This window comes from Ranitomeya imitator, chromosome 6, assembly GCF_032444005.1.
Source record: "Ranitomeya imitator isolate aRanImi1 chromosome 6, aRanImi1.pri, whole genome shotgun sequence".
Classification (NCBI taxonomy): Eukaryota; Metazoa; Chordata; class Amphibia; order Anura; family Dendrobatidae; genus Ranitomeya; species Ranitomeya imitator.
The window spans coordinates 553,159,703-553,182,713 of NC_091287.1; the positions used below are offsets into that span (position 1 = coordinate 553,159,703).

Consider the following 23,011-nt stretch of genomic DNA (forward strand, 5'->3'; position numbering starts at 1 on the left):
GAGGAGCCCGGATGGCACGCTGAAAGGAACGGAGCCCATACGGAGCGCTCAAGGAGCGGAGCCCGGACGGCGCGCTGCAAGGAGAGGAGCCCGGACGGCGCGCTGCAAAGAGAGGAGCCCGGATGGCGCGCTGCAAGGATAGGAGCCCGGACGGCGAGCTGCAAGGAGAGGAGCCCAGATCCGCATCAAGCATACAGGGCTGTCCTGCCAAGACTAGGAGATGGTTCCCATAAAAGCGGCTGTCCGAAAACAGGGGCAGCGCAAAAGCCACACATTTACTATTTCCAGCAGAAGAAAACCATGAGGTTCTCCAACTGCTGTCATCAGGGAGTTCAAATCTTTTCTGTGGTCTGATACAAAGCTCCAAACCCTCTGCACAGTCAGAGAGGGGAAAGATAAGTCATCATTGGGGGAGTCCACTTTACAATATTCTATAAGGCTACTTTCACACTAGCGTTTTCTGCAATCCGTCACAATGCGTCGTTTTGCAGAAAAAACGCATCCTGCAAAAGTGCTTGCAGGATGCGTTTTTTCCCCGTAGACTTGCATTGACGACGCATTTGCGACGGATTGCCACACGTCGCATCCGTCGAGCGACGGATGCGTCGTGCTTTTGCGGACCGTTGGGAGCAAAAAACGCTACATGTAACGTTTTTTGCTCCTGACGGACCGCTTTTTCCGACCGCGCATGCGCGGCCGGAACTCCGCCCCCACCTCCCCGCACCTTACAATGGGGCAGCGGATGCGCCGGAGAAATGCATCCGCTGCCTCCATTGTGCAGTACGTTAAACGCTAGCGTCGGAATCTCTCCCCAACGCATTGCGACGAGGAGATTCCGACGCTAGTGTGAAAGTAGACTAAGAAAGAAATAAGGATATTCATGGCACCCAAACGACAGGTGGCGAAAAGGGGAGCGGGGCACTGGGGTGAGAAGAAAAGAAAAGAGTGCCCAAGGGGCTGAAAGGAAAAGTGGTCGCTCCAGGAATCAAAAGGAGTCAAGAAGGAGGAGCGCAGTGAGTGGAAAAGGAGGGCATTGAGCGTAGGAGGGGGTCAGTGAGCGGAGGAGGGGGTCAGTGAGCGGAGGAGGGGGTCAGTGAGCGGAGGAGGGGGTCAGTGAGCGGAGGAGGGGGTCAGTGAGCGGAGGAGGGAGTCAGTGAGCGGAGGAGGGGGTCAGTGAGCGTAGGGGGGAGTCAGTGAGCGGAGGAGGGAGTCAGTGAGCGGAGGAGGGAGTCAGTGAGCGGAGGAGGGGGTCAGTGAGCGTAGGAGGGGGTCAGTGAGCGTAGGAGGGGGTCAGTGAGCGGAGGAGGGGAGCATTGAGCGTAGGAGGGAGTCAGTGAGCGGAGGAGGGGGTCAGTGAGCGGAGAAGGGGAGCATTGACCGTAGGAGGGAGTCAGTTAGCGGAGGAGGGGGTCAGTGAGCGGAGAAGGGGGTCAGTGAGCGGAGGAGGGGGTCAGTGAGCGTAGGAGGGGGTCAGTGAGCGGAGGAGGGGAGCATTGAGCGTAGGAGGGGGTCAGTGAGCGGAGGAGGGGGTCAGTGAGCGGAGGAGGGGAGCATTGAGCGTAGGAGGGAGTCAGTGAGCGGAGGAGGGGGTCAGTGAGCGGAGGAGGGGAGCATTGAGCGTAGGAGGGGGTCAGTGAGCGTAGGAGGGGGTCAGTGAGCGTAGGAGGGGGTCAGTGAGCGGAGGAGGGGAGCATTGAGTGTAGGAGGGAGTCAGTGAGCGTAGGAGGGGGTCAGTGAGCGGAGGAGGGGAGCATTGAGCGTAGGAGGGGGTCAGTGAGCGTAGGAGGGGGTCAGTGAGCGGAGGAGGGGAGCATTGAGCGTAGGAGGGAGTCAGTGAGCGGAGGAGGGGGGCAGTGAGCGGAGGAGGGGGGCAGTGAGCGAAGGAGAGGCTCAGTGAGTAGAGGAAGGGCACAGTGAGCAGAGGTGGGACAGTTAGTAGAGGAAGGGCGCAGTGAGCGGAGGCAGTTAGCAGAGGAAGGGCGCAGTGAGCGGAGGAGGGGCGCAGTGAGCGGAGGAGGGGTGCAGTCAGGGCCGGCTCCAGGTTTTCGAGGGCCCCGGGCGAAAGAGTCTCCCCTCCCCCCCCTTTAACACATACCCCGATTTATGATGCCCAGATACGGCAGAGAAATGTATAGTACAATGCCAGATTTCACTTCTTACATGAGTGACAGCTATTGTAGATTCTGCAGTGTATATATACAGGAGGAAAGGTGCTGTGCATTGTATATATACAGGAGAGGTGCTGTGCAATGTATATATACAGGAGGAAAGGTGCTGTGCAGTGTATATATACAGGAGAGGTGCTTTTCTGTTTTGAGTTTTTCTATGAAACAAAGACTTTTCTACATAAACAACTTTGTTTGGTTTTGCGGCCCCAACAGATCTGTGCTACAAAGTAACAGGCGGCTCGGGCATTAATGAGGGACCTGATGCTGAATCCTTTCCACAAACCCTAATGACCCAATTAGTGCCCTGTCATTAGAAGCTCATTAAACACCTCCCTGTCCCGAGCAGTCATGTACAGTATGGGGGGATCCTGCAGCCCACCCCCTGACTGCTCCATACCATACACTGCCCTATGTCGCGCTATTATCCTGTGCATTTCTCCGTCATCGTTACCCCATGTTACACTTGTCACCCCCCACTACAGAGTAGCAGGGCAGCCAATGTCACCCCCTCCCGGACCCTAATGGCAGCAGGAAATGTCTGCTCCTCTATTGGGTTGGAACCTGATTTAATCAAGGAATAATGTGGATTTGTTGCCGGTGGCTGCAGGGGAAGGGTTAAGTGATGCCATGTCCTTGGTGGGAGCAGTGGCAGCTGCTGGGACCTGGACAGACACAACCAATGTTGCTGTGACTGCAGTGTGACCTGGAGGAGAGAAGCTGAGACTCCGGAGCAGAAATCACCCACATGCCAGCACTGGGCAGAGTCCCTCCAGTCACCAGCCTGGGGCCACGGGGCCCCAACGTACAGCCCACAGCTCAGATTTATCCATGGCAGCAGCTCCCCTTCCTCCTGGCATCTGGTTAACCCCATTTATGCGGGTCGGATTGTTATCTTTAAGGTTCAGCAATAACCTTCATACAGATGGGAAGGGGTTAAGCTTCTTCCTATCCCACTGGTGCAGGTTTGGTGCAGCATGCATGTATTCTGGGTGAGCTGGGCGGCTACAGGCTGCACCCCACCAGCTGCTCCTCCAGACATCACCCACATTTTTAGGCAGCGGAGACAGACAGCAGCAGACTGAGCCACAACTGCAACCACTGCTGGATACCATAACACTCACTCAGGCACTGGTAGGACCGAGCTCCTCCGGAATCTGCCTGATAAACTTCAGCACTGTCTGCAGCCACCCAGGGGGGAGAACAGAGATCGTGCTCTCTCCGCCCACAATGTCACACTGGCTGCCTTCTGTTAACCCCTATGTGTGCCTGCCTGGCTGCACTGACTGAGTGAGAAGATGCTTGTGTCAGAGCTGGCACATAGGGGTTAAGAGAACGCAGCCAGCAGTGACTTTGTGGGGGGAGAGAGCATGTTATCTCCTGCTCTGCTCTCCATGGGTCCCCCCCTCTCCCCAGGGCCCCGGCATTTGCCCGCTGTGCCGGGGGCTGACGCCGGCCCTGGGTGCAGTGAGCGGAGGAGAGGCTCAGTGAGTAGAGGAAGGGCGCAGTGAGCAGAGGTGGGGCAGTTAGTAGAGGAAGGGCGCAGTGAGCGGAGGCAGTTAGCAGAGGAAGGGCGGAGGAGGGGTGCAGTGAGCGGAGGAGGGGTGCAGTGAGCGGAGGAGGGGCGCAGTGAGTGGAGGGGGGGGGGGCAGTGAGCGGAGCACTTCAGGCTTTAGGCCATGTTCACACGTTCCTGATTTCCCTGCTATTTTTTCTGCACTAAAAACCGCAGCTCTTGGCAGAAAACGCAGGTCCTTTTTTTGGTGCGTTTTTTGATGCGTTTTTTAATGCAGTTTTCTATGCAGAGTCTGTGTGTTTTCTAGGAAGTTTTTTAGGGTTAAAATGGCTGAAAATACCCTACCCCTACCCTTACCCCTAACCCTACCCCTATTCTAACCTTAGTGGGAAAAAAAAATTTCTTTATTTTTTTATTGTCCCTACCTATGGGGGTGACAAAGGGGGGGGGGTCATTTACTATTTTTTTTATTTTGATCACTGAGATAGGTTATATCTCAGTGATCAAAATGCACTTTGGAACGAATCTGCCGGCCGGCGCACTGCGCATGCGCCCGCCATTTTGGAAGATGGCGGCGCCCAGGGAGAAGACGGACGGACGGACACCGGGAGGCCGGGTAAGTATAAGGGGGGGAGATGAGGGCACGGGGGTGGGGGGGGGAGGGAGGTATTACCTGCATGGAAAACAGCTGCGGACCCGCAGCGGCAAAATCGCGGTGGTTCCGCAGTAAAAAATGCACTGTGTGAACATGGCCTTAGTCTCCTGGAAGGTTCCCCTTAAAGGGATTGTCTGCTTTTCTACCCATATTTTCAAATATCCTATTAGGCTTTTGCACTGAGGAGACCCCTTTTTGTTCAGGACCTGTCTATAAACCACAGCAGAGAGCGGTCTCTTCACAGTCAGACGGAGCTGTGCAATGATTGATTTGTCTTCTGGTGGTGCCGCAAGCGAAATGAACACTATCTGCACAAATGACCGCGGATCACTGGAGGTTTCATCGGAGGGATACCTTGTGACCAGCTCAATTTCAAGGGTCCATAATCACAAAAGTGGAAGCCGCCTCCGCTCCTCTCTCTCGGTCTCGTGCTGGTGGAGGATCAGTATGTTTATACATAAATGCATGTCTCGCCTTCAGCCTTCAGGGGTCTCGGGGAGATTCGGCTGCATCGGGGCAGAATGTCCATTTCAGTCACAGCCACTTTCAGAAATCCATCTTCAGTCTGTTGATCAAATGATTGCAGTCCCCTCGTTACCCACCCAGCTGCCCTGACCTCCAAGCACCAGGAAGGGGCGTTATTGTGTGAGGGTTCAGAGCATTTGTGCCCCAGGCCTGGAGGAGAGGTGACAGGGCCCCCCTTTGATCTCTGAGCACCAGGAAGGGGCACCATTGTGTGAGGCTTCACCGCATTTGTGGCCTCATGTCGGAGGAGAGGCGACAGGAACCCCACTGACCTCCAAGCACAAGACACGGAGCATTTCTGTCCCGGGCCCTGAGGAGAGGCGACAGGGGCCCCGCTGACCTCCAAGCACAAGGAACTGGGCACCATTTTGTGAGGCTTCAGAGCATTTCGGGCCCCACTGACCTCTCCTTTCTTCTGTGTAATACATTCTTTTATGGGTTATTTTATCCTCTGACTTATTACAGAGAGGACGACCAGGTATTATGTGCCATGGACAATGCCCTTTGGTTAATCGGGGACAGCTCATCCCCTCGACACCGAACCTGGGACAGTCCATCTAAGCACTGGATCCGGGGACAGTCCATCCCCTCAGCACCAAACCCGGGGACAGTCCATCCCACACTACTGGACCAGGGAAAAGTCCATCCCCTCAGCACTGGACCCGGGGACAGTCCATCTCCTCAGCACTGGACCCGGGGACAGTCCATCTCCTCAGCACTGGACCCGGGGACAGTCCATCTCCTCAGCACTGGACCCGGGGACAGTCCATCTCCTCAGCACTGGACCCGGGGACAGTCCATCTCCTCAGCACTGGACCCGGGGACAGTCCATCTCCTCAGCACTGGACCCGGGGACAGTCCATCTCCTCAGCACTGGACCCGGGGACAGTCCATCTCCTCAGCACTGGACCCGGGGACAGTCCATCTCCTCAGCACTGGACCCGGGGACAGTACATCTCCTCAGCACTGGACCCGGGGACAGTCCATCTCCTCAGCACTGGACCCGGGGACAGTCCATCTCCTCAGCACTGGACCCGGGGACAGTCCATCTCCTCAGCACTGGACCCGGGGACAGTCCATCTCCTCAGCACTGGACCCGGGGACAGTCCATCTCCTCAGCACTGGACCCGGGGACAGTCCATCCCCTCAGCACTGGACCAGGAGACAGTCCATCTCCTCAGCACTGGACCAGGAGACAGTCCATCTCCTCAGCACTGGACCAGGAGACAGTCCATCTCCTCAGCACTGGACCTGGGGACAGTCCATCCCCTCAGCACTGGACCTGGGGACAGTCCATCCCCTCAGCACTGGACCCGGGGACAGTCCATCCCCTCAGCACTGGACCCGGGGATAGTCCATCTCCTCAGCACTGGACCCGGGGACAGTCCATCTCCTCAGCACTGGACCCGGGGACAGTCCATCCCCTCAGCAGCGGACCTGGGGACAGTACATCCCCTCAGCAGCGGACCCGGGGACAGTCCATCCCCTCAGCACTGGACTCGGGGACAGTCCATCCCTCACCTCAGCACCAGACTCTGGGACAGTCCATCCCCTCAGCACTGGACTCGGAGACAGTCCATCCGTCAGCACCAGACCCGGGGACAGTCCATCCCTCAACACTAAACTCGGGGACAGTCCATCCCCTCAGCACTGGACATGGGGACAGTCCATCCCTCCAGCACCAGACCCGAGGACAGTCCATCCCCTCAACACTGGACCTGGGGACAATCCATCCCCTCAGCACTGGACCCAGACAATCCATCCCCTCAGCACTGGACCCAGACAGTCCGTCCCCTCAGCACTGGACTTGGGGACACTCCATCCCTCAGCACTAAACTCGGGGACAATCCATCCCTCAGCACCAGACTCGGGGACAGTCCGTCCCCTCAGCACAAGACTCGGGGACAGTCCGTCCCCTCAGCACCAGACCCGAGGACAGTCCACCCCTCAGCACCAGACTCGAGGACAGTCCGTCCCTCAGCTCCAGACTCGGGGACAGTCCGTCCCTCTGCACCAGACTCGTGGACAGTCCGTCCCTCAGCACCAGACCCGGGGACAGTCCGTCCCTCAGCACCAGACCCGGGGACAGTCCGTCCCTCAGCACCAGACTCGGGGACAGTCCATCCCTCAGCACTAGACTCGAGGACAGTCTGTCCCTCAGCACCAGACCCGGGGACAGTCCGTCCCTCACCACCTGTCCCAGGCACAATCCATCCTTCTTGCCCATTCCACTTAAGGACTTGAGAAACGAGCGGCTTTCCCTGGAAGAAATTACCACAGCTCGATAACGTCACCTCTCCGGGACCATGCTCTGTAAATAACATTTTAAAGCCCTGGTCATGTGTAGTTTTGCTCTGACCTCCCCAAGGACATAGTTTGTAAGGATGGGGGGGGGGGGGGAGTGGATGATTAACTGCAGCCTTCACTCAAGTCACCTCCGTGTCCAGTCATATCAAACACACGGCAGACCTGGCGACATAAATGAAAACACATATTGTGTGTACGGCTGAGAAATGTTTACCGCTGCAATGACAAAAAGGGCAAGAGTAACTGGAAGAGGCTTATTGCTTTTGTTCCTAGGTTCCTTCCTTTCGGAGAATGTAATCACATCGGTGTACGTGCCCTCAGCGCGCCGCTTCCCTCCGAGGTGTGTGGAATCAGTGATGAGGCAGAGCCACGGGCAGCGGCACGAAACGGGGAACAACGCCAGCAACGAACCCAAAAAGCAAAGAGTGCATTGCTTAGGAAAGAACAAAAAAGTCAGAGGCGCACAATAACACACCTTCACTGAAAGCCAAAAATCCCAATCCCCAGAAATACCAAAAGGGTCTGCAGTACTTAGACATGTATTGGCGATTGTCGGACCCCCCGCAGCGCTGCTGCTCAGTGTCACTGGAGACGGCGCAGCCCCCTCAAACAGCTCAGAATAAGACCCCTATGATCTGATATTGATTGCCTACACTATTAACGTGTACCTGTTGTTTCAGGACAAGCTGTTGTGTGGAGTGTGAACATGAGGAACGATGCTATGACTGGAGCATTTCATGACTTACATTTTTCAGTTTTTGCAGGTGCTCTCTAATTATTCTCTAAGATTATTGGTGTAGACTATACACAGCACACAAAGACACTAGGGCCTCCTGCTCTTCTGTTCCTATGCAGTACATGTTCAAAAGCAGCAGCCTGTGACATTGTACAACAGTACAGAGCAGTGTAGCTGTGAATCCAGCTCTAGGGTGAGATAAGACTTGCTAAGAAGAAGCAGTATGCAGGACACTGTACAGTTGTACTGAGCAGTGTAGCTCTAAATTCAGCAATGAGATGGGATCAAGCTTACTAGAAAGCAGTAACAGCTGCCTGGAGGACATTGTACATCAGTACTTAGCAGTGTAGCTCTGAATCCAGCTCTGGGTGAAATAAGACTTTGCTAAGAAGAAGCAGTATGCAGGATACTGTATTGCTGAACTGAGTAGTGAAGCTCTAAATTCAGCAATGGGATGGGATCACGTTTACTAGAAAGCAGCAACAGCAGAATGGAGGACATTATATTACACTGAGAAGTGGAGCTGTGAATTCAGCTCTGGAGTGAAAAAACTTCCTGGAGAGCAGCCCCTCATATCTGTACTCTGATCCAATTCTCGGACAAAATATGACCTACTAATAAGCTGCAGTATGGAGGACACTATAAAGCAGTACTGAGCATTGTAGCTCTGAATGCAGAACTGGAATATGGTAAAAATGTTGTAACAGCAGCATGGAAGATATTAAACAGCAGCATGGAGCAGTGCAACTTTAAATTCAGCTCGGGGGTGAAATAAAACTTGCTAAGCAGCAGCAGCAGCATGGAGGACATCATAGAGCAGTACTGAGCAGTGTAGCTGTGAATTCAGCTCTGGAATGTGATACAATTTATTAACAGCGGCAGCATGGAGAAAATTACACATCAGCATTGGGCAGCGCCCTTGTGAATTCCGCTCTGGGTTGAGACACAAAGGGTCTCGTAGTAATCAGGTGGTCTTCCTTTGTGGTCAGCCCTCCCCTGGAGAGATGTGATTGAAAACGACAAGTCGCTATGGACAACTTTCCTCTAGAGATGGTCGTACAGTCTTCTTTTAACGATGGGGTGGCGTGAATTTGTGAGGACCGTACTGCTTTTACTACTTCCGTATGGCCATGAACGTACAAGAGAATGGTCCAACGGGTGCAGGAGAAGGTCCCCGGGCACACGCCATCACTCTCGACACCATTGCAAAATCCAAATAAATGTATCTCCTCCGATTCCTTTGCATCATTATTCCATCTTAATGTTAGTACTTATGTGTCACGGGTGGCGGAATGATTAATACGCTTGGGGGGAAAGCAGTCGCTTTGATATTTGGCCGGTGACTACTCGCTATGATTAATGACGGTGACTGTTCCCAAACGTGCACGTGTCCAATATCGGGGTGTCATCCTCCAACTCTGCTGCTCGTGAGCACCGACACCGCGCAGCTGCTGCCTCGTCACCGCGCTGCCTTCAGCTCCAGCCTACGTTTTCCAGGATGATCTTACAAGCTGTGTGGATGCAAAATTACTAAAGTATGTGTCTACATACATATATATATATATGTATGCAATTTGCAGCAATTTGCTGCAAACTCTGCATGTGCCCTGCGGGTCTGCAGCAATCCCGCCGCGTCTGGAATAAATCTTTCCAATCGAGTTGCACAAGTCAGAAAGTGATGCCAAATCCACGTTAAATCCTGTCGAGTCCGACGTTCAGTGCACGTCAATTGGGAATTTGTGACCCCGCTCGCAAAGCATCGGAGAGAAAACCATGAGGATTTCACCATGGCTTGGCAGAAAGACGCCAATCTCACCATAAAGCAAACCACCTGCTGCACCCAGGGTTCACATGTTTCTCCCATGTCGTCGTGATCCAAGAAGCAGAGAAAGAAGTTGCCGTTTGCCAGGACCTGACTATTTTACAAATGGGTGAGGAGCAACACCCATTGATAAAATGCTCAGGGATGGCAGCTCTCCATCATGGGCGACCTCTCAGCGTACACTGGGGGGTTGTAGCTGCTGAACATGGGGCCAAGTAATAGGGAATGGGTGGTCACGGCCGTCCAATGTTGACTCCAATCTCTTCAACTTGACTCCTGAACATTCGCTTTGACTTTTACGGTAATGGCATTTGTATAAACTCTTGCGTCGTCTCGCGTCCTCTAAATCCATGTATCTGCGGGAAGGAGACGAGGACAGGACATGACTCCGCTCGCATCATCCTATTATTTCGCTCTAGAAGAAATCCTTATGTTTTTCCTCACTTCACCCCCCGATCCTTGCTAATATCTCTCAAGGTCAGGAAGCCCGGGCCGAGCGCTCGCCTTAATCTGATTAGCGACGCAGCCATCTCGCCGAATCCAATGTCAGCTCCTTTTGTCTCTAGAAAGTCGCTGCGGAGGCTCGAAATGATGAAATATCTGGTATACAGACACTTCCCCTCCGCAAGGTGACATGTCGGATAAACCTCTCCATTTATTCTATCACAATGGGTTTACCAATGCCGGGGGCCAGGGGAGGACGAGCGAGAATTAGAGGGGGCAGCCATCATCAAAATATGGTGACAAGTCCCAACACACAGGCCCAAAACTAAGGAGGAGGTCACAACATACAGACCCAAAACAAAGGTCCAGATATAAGGCAGCCAAAACACACAGGCCGAAACCAAGGTGAAGATAAAAGGAGGTCAAAATACATAGGACTGAAATCAAGGTTCAGATATGAGGTTACAACACACAGGACCAAAACCAAGGTCCTTATATAAGGAGGCCACAATACACAAGCCCGAAACCAATGTCCAAATATAAGAAGGCCAAAACACACAGGCCCAAAACCAAGGTGAAGATAAAAGGAGGTCAAAACACATAGAACTGAAACCAAGGTTCAGATATAAGGAGGTCCTAACACACAGGACCGAAACCGAGGTCCATATATAAGGAGGCCACAATACATAAGCCCAAAACCAATGTCCAAATATAAGAAGGCCAAAACACACAGGACTGAAACCAAGGTGAAGATAAATGGAGGTCAAAACACACAGGACTGAAACCAAGGTGAAGATAAAAGGAGGTCAAAACACATAAGACTGAAAACAAAGGTTCAGATATAAGGAGGTCCCAACACACAGGACCGAAACCAAGGCCCATATATAAAGAGGCCACAATACACAAGCCCAAAACCAATGTCCAAATATAAGAAGGACCAAACACAGGACCGAAACCAAGGTGAAGATAAATGGAGGTCAAAACACACAGGACCAAAACCAAAGTCCAGATATACAGAGGCACAGGACCGAAACCAAGGTCAAGATATAAGCAGCTCACAACACACAGGACCAAAACTAAGGTGGAGGTCACAACACACAGGCATAAAACTAAGGTCCAGATATAAGGAGGTAGTCACAAGGCACAGGACCCAAACCAAGGTCCAGATATAAGGGGGCCAAAACATACAGGACAGAAATCAAGGTTCAGATATGAGGCGGTCACAACACACAGGATTGAAACCAAGGTCAAGATATAACAAGGTCACAACACACAGTACCGAAACTAAAGGACAAGGTCACAACAAACAGGCCCAAAACTAAGGTCCAGATATAAGGAGGTCACAACATACAGGACTAAAACCAAGGTTCAGATATAAGGAGGCCACAACACACAAGCCCAAAACCAAGGTACAGATATAAGGACAACACACAAGCCCGAAACCAAGATCCAGATATAAGGAAGTCACAAAACACTGGACCAAAGCCAAAGTCCAGATATAAGGAGGTCACAAAGCAGGACTGAAATCAAGGTCCAGATATAAGGAAGCCACAACCGACGCGTTTCAACACTGCGGTCTTAATCATGGTTGCTTGCCAAACCATGATTAAGACCGGAGTGTCGAAACGTGTCGGTTGGTAGCTCTCTGGGATCTATATGTTGTCCGCATTATGCCTGTTTTTTAAATTTTCCCATTAAAGACGAAGTTTTATATTTTCCTACGCTGGAGTAACTTTTTTTCTTCACTGTTTAGAACTTGCACGCCCAGGCAGCTCCGTGCGTGGAACTCATTCTTGGAAAGAGACTCTAAATGGCGAGCTGACTTCCCCCGTTTCTTATTCCTTCTTTGTATATGATTTTCATATTTCCCACACCTGTTACTTGCCGCAGGCGAGTCTGAAGGAGCATCACATGCTTCAAACTAAGTTGCTTACCCACAATTTTGCAAAGGTGCCAACAATTTTGTCAGGTCCATTTTTGAGATTGCGTGAAAAATTACCGTATGTCAAATTTGCCTAATTTTCCTCAATTTTTAAATGTTGTTCCAATACACACAAAGAAAATAAACATGTGTATAACAACATATATAAATGCAATAATTTTCTTGGAGAAATATTTCATTTTCTGGGACAATTTTTAAGTGTGCCAACACTCTTTGCCATGACTGCATAAGCAGGAGGTCACAACAAACAGGCACAAAACTAAGAAGGAATCACAACCCAGAACAGAATCCAAGGTCCAGATATACAAGAAGGAGGACACAATACACAGGCCTGAAACTAAGTAGAAGGTCACAATACACAGGATAATAAAGTCACAACACACAGGCCAGATACCAAGGTCCAGATACAAGGAGGCGGCCACAACACAGTCGGGAAACTAAAGGTCCCAATATAAGGATGAGGTTACAACATACATGATCAAAACCAAAAAAGGACGTCACAACACACAGGACCTAAATCATGAAGAAGATCACACAACACAGGACCTAAATCATGGAGGAGATCACAAAACACATGTCCAAAAAATGAGGTTACAACACACAGGCTCAAACCAAGGTCCAGATACAAAAAGGAGGCAACAAAACACAGACCCAAAACCAAGAAGGAGGCCACAACACAAAGGTTCAAAATGAAGGTAAAACAACAAGGAGGATGCCACAACACAGGTCCACAAACCAGCTACATATAAAAGGAGCAGGCCACAACACACAAGCCCGAAACCAAGGTCTAGATATAAGGAGGCCACAACACAAAGGCTGGAAACCAAGGAGAAGGTCAAAGCACACAGGCCCAAAACCAAGTAGGAGGTCATAACACACAGGCTCAAAACCAAGATCCAACAACAAGGAGAATGCCACAACACAGGCCCAAAAACAAGCTCCAGATAAAAGGAGGAGGTCACAACACAAAGGCCCGAAACCAAGGAGAAGGTCAATGCACACAGGCCCAAAACCAAAGAGGAGGTCATAATACACAGGTTCAAAATCAAGGTCCAGATACAAGGAGAAGGCCACAACACACAAGCCCGAAACAAAGGTCCAGATATAAGGAGGAGGCCACAACACCAAGGCCCGAAACCAAGAAGAAGGTCAAAACACACAGGCCCAAAACCAAGGAGGAGGTCACACAACACACAGGCTCAAAATCAAGGTTCAGATACAAGGAGGCCACAATACACAAGCCCGAAACAAAGGTCCAGATACAAGGAGGAGGCCACAACACAGGTCCGAAAACCAGCTCCAGATAAAAGGAGCAGGCCACAGCACACAAGCCCGAAACCAAGGTCTAGATATAAGGAGGAAGCCACAACACAAACGCCAGAGACCCAGGAGAAGGTCAAAGCACACAGTCCCAAAACCAAGGAGGAGGGGTCAAAACTCACAGGTCCGAAACCAAGGAGTAGGTCAGAGAACAGGTAAAAAACCAAGGAGGAGGACACAACACACAGGCTCAAAATCAAGGTCCAGACAATCAAAGAGTAGGTCAGAGCACACATGTCCAAAACCAAGGAGGAGGTCATAACACAGGCTCAAAAGCAAGATCCAACAACAAGGAGGATGCCACAACACAGGCCCAAAAACAAGCTCCAGATAAAAGGAGGAGGTCACAACACACAGGCCCGAAACCAAGGAGAAGGTCAAAACAAACAGGCCCAAAACCAAAGAGGAGGTCATAACACAGGCTCAAAATCAAGGTCCAGATACAAAGAGGAGGCCACAACACACAAGCTCGAAACAAAGGTCCAGATATAAGGAGGAGGCCACAACACACAGGCTCAAAATCAAGGTCCAGGCATAAGGATCTCCAATTCTGTGAACACAGAACGTTATAACAATCCAGGTTATGTGGCTCCTCTAACAAGACGCTAGCTCCGGATTGCCGACTATTTTAATGAGACAATTAATCGGCTTTTATAAACTTGCGGGCCATCACGTGAAGAACTAGCAGAACGCTCGTTTGTTTGGATGGATGATGCAGACATTACAATCATCCTTTTCAGCAGCACCTCGCCCCGTTTCCCTTCTCTGGAAGTACAATAAATAGAACACCCGCATTCTCTGACAGCAAACAGAGATCTCGCACTTTTTTCCCATGCATAAAGAAGATTTGTTTAGATTAAAACATATTTCAGCTTCAATTTCTCACTATTAAAAAAAAAAACGGCTTATAGGGAAAATAAAAAATAAACCTTATAATTACATTGGAAAATAGAAAACTCACAGCTGAAGGCTTGTTACAATGTGTCGGAGTGCGGATACGCAGCGCTCTCCTTTTTCTGATTGATAAAATGTATCATGCAGGTGAGATCTAACAGGCTGGAGACTGAAGATAGCCGCCACGGCAAACAACGGTAACAAAGCCTCAGCTGTGACAAGTAACTGCGCAGTAAAGCATTTAGGGGGGTGTACAAGTGAATAAAACATTTCCCAACACTTCCAGAGATATTGCACTGAATACAGTAAGGAGCGATAATGTGGTTTTATATCGGTGCCGCAGAGCAACGACCAGCAGAGACGGCGGCGCTGAGCTCCATCTTCGCTGCTGATCTCCCAGGTACACATTACATTAGGCCTGCCAGACTCTGCATGAATCAGGAGGCCCAGGATGAAAAATGGTATAAGGACAGCTAACACAGGCTGACTCCAGGACACGGATAAAAGAAATGGAAATAGAAAGAAAGATTCATAACATGAAACAACTCGGAGCTCGTCAGCCGCTTGCTCTTCCGCAGGACGCCGATTTCTGCTTACACTGAGGGGATGATATTATAGAAGAGAACATTTACTTTAGAGGTGACAACGCAGTAAATGTCAGCGTCCATCCTCTGTACACACAGATCAGCCGCGGCTCAGATCCGAGAGCCAACGGGGAGCAGCACAACAGTACAAGACGAGGAGGAAGAGGAGGAGGAGGAGGAAGACTCTGCAGTCACTGAATATCAGCTCCACCAGCAAGGTATAAGAAAGGAAAACTGCCAGAGCGCAAAAGTGAGGAGAAACAACGGATCCAACAGAAAAACGCACACGTGTCACACATCGACTAAAGAATCTACTGCCCCCATGTACTAAAATATTACTACTATAATACTGCTCCTATATACAAGAATATAACTACTATAATACTGCTCCTATATACAAGAATATAACTACTATAATACTGCTCCTATGTACAGGAATATAACTACTATAATACTGCTCCTATGTACAAGAATATAACTACTATAATACTGCTCCTATGTACAAGAATATAATTACTATAATACAGCCCATATGTACAAGAATATAACTACTATAATACTGTCCCTATGTACAAGAATATAACTACTATAATACTGCTCCTATGTACAAGAATATAACTGCTATAATACTGCCTCCTATGTACAAGAATATACTTACTATAATACTGCCCCTATGTACAAGACTATAACTACTATAATACTGCTCCTATGTACAAGAATATAACTACTATAATACTGCCCCTATGTACAAGAATATAACTACTATAATACTGCCCCCTATGTACAAGAATATAACTACTATAATACTGCCCCCTATGTACAAGAATATAACTACTATAATACTGCCTCTATGTACAAGAATATAACTACTATAATACAGCCTCTATGTATAAGAATATAACTACTATAATACTGCTCCTATGTACGAGAATATAACTACTATAATACTGCCCCTATGTACAAGAATATAACCACTATAATACTGCCCCTATGTGCAAGAATATAACTACTATAATACAGCCTCTATGTATAAGAATATAACTACTATAATACTGCCCCCTATGTACAAGAATATAACTACTATAATACTGCCCCCTATGTACAAAAATATACCTACTATAATACTGCCCCCTATGTGCAAGAATATAACTACTATAATACAGCCTCTATGTATAAGAATATAACTACTATAATACTGCTTCTATATACAAGAATATAACTACTATAATACTGCTCCTATGTACAAGAATATAACTACTATAATACTGCTCCTATGTACAAGAATATAACTACTATAATACAGCTCCTATGTACAAGAATATAACTACTATAATACTGCCCCTATGTACAAGAATATAACTACTATAATACTGCTCCTATGTACAAGAATATAACTACTATAATACAGCTCCTATGTACAAGAATATAACTACTATAATACTGCCCCTATGAACAAGAATATAACTACTATAATACTGCTCCTATGTACAAGAATATAACTACTATAATACTGCTCCTATGTACAAGAATATAACTACTATAATACTGCCCCTATGTACAAGAATATAACTACTATAATACTGCCCTCTATGTACAAGAATATAACTACTATAATACTGCTCCTATGTACAAGAATATAACTACTGTAATACTGCTCCTATATACAAGAATATAACTACTATAATACTGTCCTCTATGTACAAGAATATAACTATTATTATTATTATTATTATAATATTTATTGTTATAGCGCCATTTATTCCATGGCGCTTTACATGTGAGGAGGGGTATACTTAATGAAAACAAGTACAATAATCTTAAACAATACAAGTCATAACTGGTACAGGAGAAGAGAGGACCCTGCCCGCGAAGGCTCACAATCTACAAACTACTATAATACTGCTCCTATGTACAAGAATATAACTACTATAATACTGCCCCAATGTACAAGAATATAACTACTATAATACTGCTCCTATGTACAAGAATATAACTACTATAATACTGCTCCTATGTACAAGAATATAACTACTATAATACTGCCCCTATGTACAAGAATATAACTACTATAATACTGCCCCTATGTACAAGAATATATCTACTATAATACTGCTCCTATATTCAAGAATATAACTACTATAATACTGCTCCTATGTACAAGAATATAACTAATATAATACTGCTCCTATGTACAAGAATATAACTACTATAATACTGCTCCTATATACAAGAATATAACTACTATAATACTGCCCCTATGTACAAGAATATAACTACTATAATACTGCTCCTATATACAAGAATATAACTACTATAATACTGCTCCTATGTACAAGAATATAACTACTATAATACTGCTCCTATGTACAAAAATATAGCTACTATAATACTGCCCCTATGTACAAGAATATAACTACTATAATACTACCCCTATGTACAAGAATATAACTACTATAATACTGCCCCAATGTACAAGAATATAACTACTGTAATACTGCTCCTATATACAATATAACTATTATAATACTGCTCCTATATACAAGAATATAACTACTATAATACTGCTCCTATGTACAAGAATATAACTACTATAATACTGCTCCTATGTACAAGAATATAACTACTATAATACTGCTCCTATGTACAAAAATATAACTACTATAATACTGCCCCAATGTACAAGAATATAACTACTATAATACTACCCCTATGTACAAGAATATAACTACTATAATACTGCCCCAATGTACAAGAATATAACTACTGTAATACTGCTCCTATATACAAGAATATAACTACTATAATACTGCCCCAATGTACAAGAATATAACTACTATAATACTGCTCCTATGTACAAGGATATAACTACTATAATACTGCTCCTATGTACAAGGATGTAACTACTATAATACTGCTCCTATGTACAAGAATATAACTACTATAATACTGCCCCTATGAACAAGAATATAACTACTATAATACTGCTCCTATATACAAGAATATAACTACTATAATACTGCCCCCTATGTACAAGAATATAACTACTATAATACTGCCCCCTATGTACAAGAATATAACTACTATAATACTGCTCCTATGTACAAGGATATAACTGCTATAATACTGCTCCTATGTACAAGAATATATCTACTATAATACTGCTCCTATGTACAAGGATATAACTACTATAATACTGCTCCTATGTACAAGGATGTAACTACTATAATACTGCCCCTATGTACAAGAATATAACTACTATAATACTGCCCCTATGTACAAGAATATAACTACTATAATACTGCTCCTATGTACAAGAATATAACTACTATAATACTGCTCCTATATACAAGAATATAACTACTATAATACTGCTCCTATATACAAGAATATAACTACTATAATACTGCTCCTATATACAAGAATATAACTACTATAATACTGCTCCTATGTACAAGAATATAACTACTATAATACTGCTCCTATATACAAGAATATAACTACGATAATACTGCCCCTATGTACAAGAATATAACTACTATAATACTGCTCCTATATACAAGAATATATCTACTATAATACTGCTCCTATGTACAAGAATATAACTACTATAATACTGCTCCTATGTACAAGAATATAAATACTATAATACTGCTCCTATGTACAAGAATATAACTACTATAATACTGCTCCTATGTACAAGAATATAACTACTATAATACTGCTCCTATGTACAAGAATATATCTACTATAATACTGCTCCTATGTACAAGGATATAACTACTATAATACTGCTCCTATGTACAAGGATGTAACTACTATAATACTGCCCCCTATGTACAAGAATATAACTACTATAATACTGCCCCTATGTACAAGAATATAACTACTATAATACTGCTCCTATGTACAAGAATATAACTACTATAATACTGCTCCTATATACAAGAATATAACTACTATAATACTGCTCCTATATACAAGAATATAACTACTATAATACTGCTCCTATGTACAAGAATATAACTACGATAATACTGCTCCTATATACATAATATAACTACGATAATACTGCTCCTATGTACAAGAATATAACTACTATAATACTGCTCCTATGTACAAGAATATAACTACTATAATACTGCTCCTATGTACAAGAATATAATTACTATAATACTGACCCCTGTGTACAAGAATATAACTACTATAATACTGCCCCTATGTACAAGAATATAACTACTATAATACTGCTCCTATGTACAAGAATATATCTACTATAATACTGCTCCTATGTATAAGAATATAACTGCTATAATACTGCTCCTATGTGCAAGAATATAACTACTATAATACTGCTCCTATGTACAAGAATATAACTATTATAATACTGCTCCTATGTACAAGAATATAACTATTATAATACTGCTCCTATATACAAGAATATATCTACTATAATACTGCTCCTATGTATAAGAATATAACTGCTATAATACTGCTCCTATGTGCAAGAATATAACTACTATAATACTGCTCCTATGTACAAGAATATAACTATTATAATACTGCTCCTATGTACAAGAATATAACTATTATAATACTGCTCCTATATACAAGAATATAACTACTATAATACTGCTCCTATATACAAGAATATAACTATTATAATACTGCTCCTATGTACAAGAATATAACTACTATAATACTGCCCCTATATACAAGAATATAACTACTATAATACTGCTCCTATATACAAGAATATATCTACTATAATACTGCTCCTATGTACAAGAATATAACTACTATAATACTGCTCCTATGTACAAGAATATAAATACTATAATACTGCTCCTATGTACAAGAATATAACTACTATAATACTGCTCCTATGTACAAGAATATAACTACTATAATACTGCTCCTATGTACAAGAATATATCTACTATAATACTGCTCCTATGTACAAGGATATAACTACTATAATACTGCTCCTATGTACAAGGATGTAACTACTATAATACTGCTCCTATGTACAAGAATATAACTACTATAATACTGCTCCTATATACAAGAATATAACTACTATAATACTGCTCCTATATACAAGAATATAACTACTATAATACTGCTCCTATGTACAAGAATATAACTACTATAATACTGCTCCTATATACATAATATAACTACGATAATACTGCTCCTATGTACAAGAATATAACTACTATAATACTGCTCCTATGTACAAGAATATAACTACTATAATACTGCTCCTATGTACAAGAATATAATTACTATAATACTGACCCCTGTGTACAAGAATATAACTACTATAATACTGCCCCTATGTACAAGAATATAACTACTATAATACTGCTCCTATGTACAAGAATATATCTACTATAATACTGCTCCTATGTATAAGAATATAACTGCTATAATACTGCTCCTATGTGCAAGAATATAACTACTATAATACTGCTCCTATGTACAAGAATATAACTATTATAATACTGCTCCTATGTACAAGAATATAACTATTATAATACTGCTCCTATATACAAGAATATAACTACTATAATACTGCTCCTATATACAAGAATATAACTATTATAATACTGCTCCTATGTACAAGAATATAACTACTATAATACTGCCCCTATGTACAAGAATATAACTACTATAATACTGCTCCTATGTACAAGAATATATCTACTATAATACTGCTCCTATGTATAAGAATATAACTGCTATAATACTGCTCGTATGTGCAAGAATATAACTACTATAATACTGCTCCTATGTACAAGAATATAACTATTATAATACTGCTCCTATGTACAAGAATATAACTATTATAATACTGCTCCTATATACAAGAATATAACTACTATAATACTGCTCCTATATACAAGAATATAACTATTATAATACTGCTCCTATGTACAAGAATATAACTACTATAATACTGCTCCTATGTACAAGAATATAACTACTATAATACTGCTCCTATATACAAGAATATAACTACTATAATACTGCTCCTATGTACAAGAATATAACTACTATAATACTGCTCCTATATACATAATATAACTACGATAATACTGCTCCTATGTACAAGAATATAACTACTATAATACTGCTCCTATGTACAAGAATATAACTACTATAATACTGCTCCCATGTACAAGAATATAACTACTATAATACTGCTCCTATATACAAGAATATAACTACTATAATACTGCCCCCTATGTACAAGAATATAACTACTATAATACTGCTCCTATGTACAAGAATATAATTACTATAATACTGACCCCTGTGTACAAGAATATAACTACTATAATACTGCTCCTATGTACAAGAATATAACTACTATAATACTGCTCCTATGTACAAGAATATAACTACTATAATACTGCTCCTATGTACAAGAATATAATTACTATAATACTGACCCGTGTACAAGAATATAACTACTATAATACTGCTCCTATGTACAAGAATATAACTATTATAATACTGCCCCTATGTACAAGAATATAACTACTATAATACTGCTCCTATATACAAGAATATAACTACTATAATACTGCTCCTATATACAAGAATATAACTACTATAATACTGCTCCTATATACAAGAATATAACTACTATAATACTGCTCCTATGTACAAGAATATAACTACTATAATACTGCTCCTATATACATAATATAACTACGATAATACTGCTCCTATGTACAAGAATATAACTACTATAATACTGCTCCTATGTACAAGAATATAACTACTATAATACTGCTCCTATGTACAAGAATATAATTACTATAATACTGACCCCTGTGTACAAGAATATAACTACTATAATACTGCCCCTATGTACAAGAATATAACTACTATAATACTGCTCCTATGTACAAGAATATATCTACTATAATACTGCTCCTATGTATAAGAATATAACTGCTATAATACTGCTCCTATGTGCAAGAATATAACTACTATAATACTGCTCCTATGTACAAGAATATAACTATTATAATACTGCTCCTATGTACAAGAATATAACTATTATAATACTGCTCCTATGTACAAGAATATAACTACTATAATACTGCTCCTATGTACAAGAATATATCTACTATAATACTGCTCCTATGTATAAGAATATAACTGCTATAATACTGCTCCTATGTGCAAGAATATAACTACTATAATACTGCTCCTATGTACAAGAATATAACTATTATAATACTGCTCCTATGTACAAGAATATAACTACTATAATACTGCTCCTATGTACAAGAATATAACTATTATAATACTGCTCCTATGTACAAGAATATAACTACTATAATACTGCTCCTATGTACAAGAATATAACTATTATAATACTGCTCCTATGTACAAGAATATAACTACTATAATACTGTCCCTATGTACAAGAATATAACTATTATAATACTGCTCCTATGTACAAGAATATAACTACTATAATACTGCTCCTATATACAAGAATATAACTACTATAATACTGCCCCTATGTACAAGAATATAACTACTATAATACAAGAACATGAACAGTATAGAATCTTGATGTGACGGGTGAGATTTTCGGGTCGTACAGTGGCGCTCGGCAGTCCCTCTGGTGGTTGTCATCACGGTATGTTTTGTGCAGTTTATTGTATGATTACACCGTGTTACTTACTTGCTTCGGTCTTTTCTGGCCGCTGCTGATTAACAACTTGGATTTATCCGCTATTTTCTGTGGGTTGGAAAGAACAGAGAGAAAGGCGTCAGCTCCTGAACACATTCCATGACTCTCTCATTACATGATGGGGCTGAGCGCTGGCTGCAGGGTACACAGTATATAAGTATCCAGCATTATTTAAAATGGCAGCAATAATTATTTAGGGGAGAGAATAAAATATTTCAGGATTTTATTTCTCTTTTAATATTTCTCGCTGCCTTCCAGTCACATCCATCTCCTGTGCTACATGGCATTGCTGTGCTGGTGAACACAAATGCAGATTAAAGGATGAAAAACCAACACTATTTCTATACAAATTAATCGTGTAAATGTGTTATTTTCCTTTTTTTG

The 23,011-nt window shown here is 43.9% G+C and overlaps 1 protein-coding gene across 5 annotated transcripts in view; it reads right to left on the reverse strand.

Annotated features, from left to right (window-relative positions):
* The window catches only part of TSNARE1 (t-SNARE domain containing 1), a 348,915-nt gene that overhangs the window by 179,549 nt on the left and 146,355 nt on the right, over positions 1-23,011 (reverse strand). For all 5 annotated transcript variants that reach the window (XM_069731990.1, XM_069731989.1, XM_069731986.1 and 2 more), the window contains one exon: positions 22,619-22,675. In XM_069731990.1, coding sequence (XP_069588091.1) covers positions 22,619-22,675 — 57 coding nt within the window. The remainder of the gene's footprint in view (positions 1-22,618; positions 22,676-23,011) is intronic.